This window comes from Micropterus dolomieu, linkage group LG10 (assembly GCF_021292245.1).
Source record: "Micropterus dolomieu isolate WLL.071019.BEF.003 ecotype Adirondacks linkage group LG10, ASM2129224v1, whole genome shotgun sequence".
NCBI lineage: Eukaryota > Metazoa > Chordata > Actinopteri > Centrarchiformes > Centrarchidae > Micropterus > Micropterus dolomieu.
Window position 1 is genome coordinate 25,538,710 of NC_060159.1, and position 6,561 is coordinate 25,545,270.

A 6,561-nucleotide genomic window follows, 5' to 3' on the forward strand; every position below is an offset into this window, starting at 1 on the left:
CACCACCCCGCCCCGCACCGCCGCCACCCGCCCAAAACACAGTCGGACCCGCTACCAGCAAGACCACCCAGCAACAAAAAGCTTCCCCGTGCACCACCAGCTCAAGTGTCTTAGGATGAGGCAAGCTGTTTCGCCAGGAGATGCTGTTTCAATGACATTTTAAAACTATTTTTACCGCTCTCCAGAATAATATGCTCAGGCAGAATGTTCAATGCAACCATAGCTCTATAGATTACAGTTTTCTTCATCATAATGGTTTTCATTTTGGGTAGTGTAAATCTACCCTCAGTAGCGTGCCTGGTATAATAGTCATGCACATGAGAGCTCCAACATAACTTTCTATGTAATACCACTTGGTAATTTCTTGATGGCCTGCATTACAACAACATGCGGCGCAGTGTCAGAGATGCACTTTTTGTTATCCATCTTCAGAATAGTGTTGTGTCGTTCAATGAACATTTCGTTCATAAGGCCTAATCATGTATATGACTCGGGAGGAATGGGTTGTCTCAGTGAGTAATTCGTTCTTTTTTACGCATGCGTGAAGGATCTTGGACTCTTATGTTCACTTGTCACACAGCAGCACAGGAAACAGAATTGATTAGTTCATGACTCTCAACTGTGGGTCTGTTTGAGTCGTTCATTTGTCATGTGACAGCTCGGCTACAGGGCTGTGGTAAGCAGGCAGCACAGGAAACACAACTGATTAGTTCACGACTGTTGGTCTCCAGGTTTGAGTCGTTCATTTGTTACGTGACAGCTCCTACTGTGGAGCAGGAATGAACGACTCGTTAGCTTTAACACAGCCGCACTGTAACTTTAGTCCTGCTAGTGTTTAACATTACAGCCAACAGCTGATGAGAGTTGTTCTGGGTCCACTTCAGAGCCCTGACAGGGTTCTACCAGGAGCCGAATTACCTCACAGGTCGTCTCCTTTCCAAAACAAACAGACCCGGTCATTAAAACATGAAAACACAGCCACGTAGCAACGTTAGCGTTAGCCCTGTAAACAGCTAACAGCTGATCCAGGTCCGCCAGAGAACGCAACGTAACTTTTGTTTCACAGCTCCTGACTGGTGAACAACCTGCAGTGTTTGAGAGCGATGTGCTCATGTGTGTTTCTCTGTCAGCAGAATCCGGACCTGATGTGGCCCATTCTGCGTCCAGACCTTTCTTTGTTCCTCTCTCTGTGCTGGAGTTCTTTTAAGAACTTGGTTGCTTGATCCGGATTATAATTAAATTTTTGAATTTTAATAAGAGTGTGTTTATTCATATAGTGTATCAAGCTTATTACTTCTATATACACAAATCTGATATTAATACTTTACTCATGGATAGGGACGTTAGGCTGCTGTATGAATGAGCACTTCAGAGATAATGATAGTAATTATATTCATATACATATACACCTTTATATGACTGGTCTGCTTGTATACTACTCGGGAAAGATTGTGAAAATGGAAGGATTTAACCGGAGTAGTGGTGATTACATATTGACAACATATTTCTGTGGTTTTTACATGGTTTGAATTTGGTTGTGGACCCAGGGGGGTGTATATAATTATGATAGAGAGTGATCAAGTGTCACGATTAGTGGTGTGGAGGCAGGCTGGAGGACCCAAACGCAGGACACAGAGCAGAGCAGGTATGGTTCAACGGGGGTTTATTGATGGAAAACAAACTAAAGGCGAGCACACTCACTGACAGAGTGGCTGGTTAACAGATTCCAAAAAACAAGGTGATCCTAACAGAAACCCAAATGTACAGGGAGACAAGACAAGCAAGGCTGGTTGCAGGCAGGCACGAGAGACTGAGGGGTAACATGAACAATGACCAGACAAAGACAAGACAGAAACACCAGGTATATATACACAGGGACTAACAAGAAGGGCGGGAGCAACACAGGTGACAGACATGAGACTAACGAGGCAGAGAGAGAGAGAGCAGAGGAAAACAGAGAGACTTGACATGACAAGCAGACCTGGGGCAGAGTGAATAAGCGAGAACACAGAACTAGAACACAGTACAGAGCTTAACAGAGAACACAAGACCCGGAGTAAACACTAAAGACATGAACTAACGTACAAGACCAAGAACATGACATGGAATCAAAGACCAACTAAATAACAGATAATGAACTGACCACACAATAACTCAGAGGAACTCAAAACACAACAGACTACATAGCAGATACTGGACACCAGACAGGACAGAACCCAAAACTCAACATACTAAGGCAGATACCAAACCCAAAAGTGCAACACAAAGGATGGACAAAACCGGCAGAGCGTGACATCAAGAGGTGAATATTATACTTTGTCAAATAAAGCAAGCCAGGCAGCCTTCGTGTTTGAGAACGGTGTTTTTTAATCGCCCACTAGAGGGCTGCAGTGCCACAATAACCAGCCTAGTTCAAATGAAAGAAATGAACAAGATGACTCAAATAAAGATTAGTTCATTTTAATGAACGAGATTTGATGATTCGAGTCTGTCAAAAGAGTAGAACTTGCCATCACTACTTCAGAACATTGCAGTCATCGCGGCAGGTCACGTCAGAAACATCCGCCGTTGCACTATTACGTTGCTTATGCTGCGTTCCAGACAACTGGGAAATTTCCGACTTCCAACTAGAAAAAGCACTGTGTCACTTGAAGTCGGATTTCCTACTCGGAGAACTCGGAGAAAAAATATGTACCCAGACTTCACGAGTAGCAAACGAATGTCACACAGCAATGACAGCTCCCATGGAAGCACACATTGTAAATGGTAAACCATAAATTGAAAGGCAAAGTAAAGTATTAAATTAAAATAATACATACTAGTATCAAATAATAAAACTTGGTCTGCATGTAAATTAATGTAGAAATATGTTGCCAATGTTATTAGGTAGCTGGTTACAGTAAACAATCTCTGAAAGTCATCTTCTCTACCCAAAAGTTATTCAGGAAAATGTTAAAAATGCCAAGAAATGTGAAAACGTTTGGAAATATAGCCTACAACTTTTGGCGACTTTTGAGGATTACCAGAAGGATACACATTTAACAAGTAATGTATATTTATCACTTGTTTTTAAATAAAGTGCCCATCCTTTTATTAGCCTAACACCAGTGCAATGCTGGGTGTTTAACTGTGCATAAATTTGCCAAAGAAACAGAAGTTTGTCACGGTCAGCCATGTTTATTGTTTAAATTTAGCGTCATGCACCACCATGCAACTGAAACGCTTTGGGGTCAGAAGTCCCTGGTTTACAGCTTTTTATATACAGTCTAAGGTTTACAGCCAAACTCAGACAGCTAAAGCCTCGATTATACTCGGGAGCGCATGCGGACACATACAGATGTGGACCCCTTGGATACAGACTGTTTTTTTTACCACTTTATTTGCATTTTCAATAAGGCATCATTATAACACTGCATAGACCTACCATATAAGAGAACCTCGGAGAATCTTAAGGCACTATTCTTTTCCAGCATTTTCAATGACCGAAAAAGAATTTTCAAATCATTAATGAACGCATTAAAACTTGGTGTAGCTTTTAAAAATCTATACAAAATTTTGCTATGATGAAGATATTATTACACAAGAACTCAATGTCTTTGTTTTCCATAAAACAACCAAACTTCACCTTATGGTAATCAAACACAGGTATTACATTCTTTGTACCTAACCAATCAAATATTCTGTCCCACAACAATTTAACGACATTACAGCTGTAGAAAAGATGTTCCTGAGATTAAATATCAGTCTGACAAAACATACAAACATTAAAATCTAAATTAAATCTTACTCTTTTTCATTCATTTCTTGGATAAATATCATTAATTGTTTTTAAATGAACCTCTTTCATTTTAGGAAACAACATAAATGTTAATTCGAACCTTGATAGTGTCAACTCTTGAAAGTCTTTCAGACAAAACCTTTCTTTTCACTGGTAGAGGAAAACAATCTTTTGTCATCAATGACCTCAAAAGTTTCTTATCACATTTACTATCTAAGAAATTATGCTTATCAACAAAGAGTATAGCAGATATCACAGCAGAGTATTGTAACATTCCTTTTATCCTTTTATTTAATAACTCCATTCATTACTTTAAAATCAATCACACGTTCCACACATGCGCAGTAGATCGGTTGTTGACCTGGTAGCGCTAGTCGCCAGGTCACGTACCCCATCTGATGACGATTTTTTCGTCACGCGTATCCTAGTGGACCCTCGCATAAAATCGTGAATATCTTGCATTATCTATTCCATATTTTACTGGAAGAGCCTCCGGCTGCAGCTGTGGCAGCTTCAGGTGTAGTTTGATCAGCTGGACGTGCAGCCTCTTTAGTGTAGTTAAGTGTCTTGTTTAAACAGACTTATTACTTGTTTTATACATGTTACTGTCATTTTTGGAGGTTTGTGACTCACCAATGAAGTAAAAAGTGCTTGCGGAGAACTTTCAATTGAGTTTATTGATCGAAAGTTAACACACTAATTTTCCATTGTTTATTTTCAACACATGTATAAAAAAAAATTACTTAAATTTGTTTCCCATAACTTATTTGGTCACTAAACTATTTCAATCCTCTTCTCTCATTAAAATATAAAAAAAACTCCCAAGCTTTAGTCTTTCCCTTGTATAATACTACCCGTGAGGATGATCTGATTTGGATGAAAAGAATCTGATCCAATTTCCCAAAACTTTTATGTAACAGTTATTTGAAACAAACAAAAAATAGATAACCTTGCTTGTCCATAACAACAATAAAAATAAAAATAGGCTACCAATCAACTACTATGGCTTCAACAGGTGGCATTTTATACAAGGTATTGAATAAAGTACTCTATTGGTATCAGTATCACTTTAAGGGTTCAGATTTTGGTACTGGTATCATAAAATCTTAAACGATACCCAACCCTACTAACTATGAACATAACAGACATTTTCTCATTTCACTTTATTTTTCATAATTTTTTCAACAGCAGCAGCTGGAAAACTTTCCCTCTCCTTCACCGTCAGAGTTGGAGATGACGTCACTTTGCCTTGTGAAAATGTGATAGACGGTCAGCAAGAATGTGAAAATACTATATGGCTCTTTGTTGATTCAGGAAACACAGCAGCAGTACAGCTGGCTAAACTTGGGCAGATTGTTGAAAACACCAAAGCTAAATCAGACAGACTGAGTGTTACAGAGAACTGTTCTCTGGTTATAAAGAAGGTCACAGTCGAGGATGTTGGTCGTTACACCTGCAGACAGTTCATATCAGGACAACAAGTTCCAGACTCTCAGGTTTATCTGTCTGTTATTACCAGTGAGTATTTCCATCATAATGTTTTCAGCTCAAACTGTCTTGTTAGAACAATATACTGAAACATTACAATAATTATGATCACAGTGATGAAGTTAACTTTACTCTTGTTGTCTTTCTCTCACAATATCTCCATCTTCACCAGTGACTGAACGTAAGGACGCTGATAAGGAGACATTGTGGTGCTCTGTGTTGAAATATAGACAGTTCTGTAGTCACACAGTGAAGTGGCTGTATGAGGGTAAAGATGTGGACAAAGATAACAAAGACATGAAGACATGGCAGGCTGACTGCTACGCCGCTGTGTCTTTCCTGGATTCTCATTTTAGTTACAAATCAAAGTCTAACTTGAAGTGTGAAGTGACAGATGGTGACTCTGGAAAAGTGCAGCTGTTCACCTTCAGCCCTCAGTCCTCAGGTGAGAAAACAGGTGAGAATATGCTGAGCTGTTCAAGATGACTAAAACCACCAAAACATTTGTTTATCTGATGACTTTTAAAGATGACATCATTCTTTCTCATTTAGTGACAGCAGATGATAAACATGAGGGATTTTCTAACACAACAGTTTCTTGGGTTGTGTTATTTCATTCATGCAGGTGACGCACAAACAACAACAACAACAACAACAACTGAAAACACAAAATCAGTGACAGCCACAACAACAACCAATGAAACCTCAATAAAACTACAAGGTAGAAACTCATCTTTCTCTAGAGTCTCTCTGTCTTCCTGTCAGCCTCTTTCTCTCCCTGTGAATCATTATTAATAAATTATTTTGCGTACTGCTGGAGTACAAGTACTGCTCTAAAGTCTAAAGCATGAATGTCAGAGCGATACTCGGCTGTAGGTGAAGATTTTCCGTCTCAGATGTGTTCACACAAAATAATATCACAAATTAGATGCTCTTCTCTTAGTTACAGAATTTGAAACAAAACATAAAGCTGAAGGCAAAAAAGTTTAATATTTCTATTCCCTTTCCAGGTTTGCTGGTCAAGGTGTTTCTGGGAGTTGCAGCTCTCTTAATAACTGTTGTTATTGTTGTTGCTCTCATCAGATGGAAGAAAACTAAAGGTGAGAGCAACCACAGATATTATAAACAAGAAGTTTTGATGAACCTGGATTTTTATTGTTGAAGCTAAAGTCGACTCTCTTTTGTCTCTTCAGGAAAAAAACCCCAGATGGATGAAAACACTGTGAGTTTTACGGCTGAGTAATCAAATGTTTCTACAGTTATGACAGAGCTGAATCAGCTGCTCTCTGACAGAG

The 6,561-nt window shown here is 39.2% G+C and overlaps 1 protein-coding gene across 1 annotated transcript in view; it reads left to right on the plus strand.

Moving 5' to 3' along the window:
* Positions 1-4,972: 4,972 nt before the first annotated feature.
* LOC123978362 overlaps positions 4,973-6,561 on the plus strand; it is a 20,660-nt gene continuing 19,071 nt past the window's right edge. Inside the window, exons 1-5 of the mRNA XM_046061603.1 lie at positions 4,973-5,296; positions 5,439-5,723; positions 5,892-5,987; positions 6,277-6,366; positions 6,460-6,488. Of these exons, the coding sequence (XP_045917559.1) occupies position 5,296; positions 5,439-5,723; positions 5,892-5,987; positions 6,277-6,366; positions 6,460-6,488 (501 nt within the window). The 5' untranslated portion in view covers positions 4,973-5,295. The remainder of the gene's footprint in view (positions 5,297-5,438; positions 5,724-5,891; positions 5,988-6,276; positions 6,367-6,459; positions 6,489-6,561) is intronic.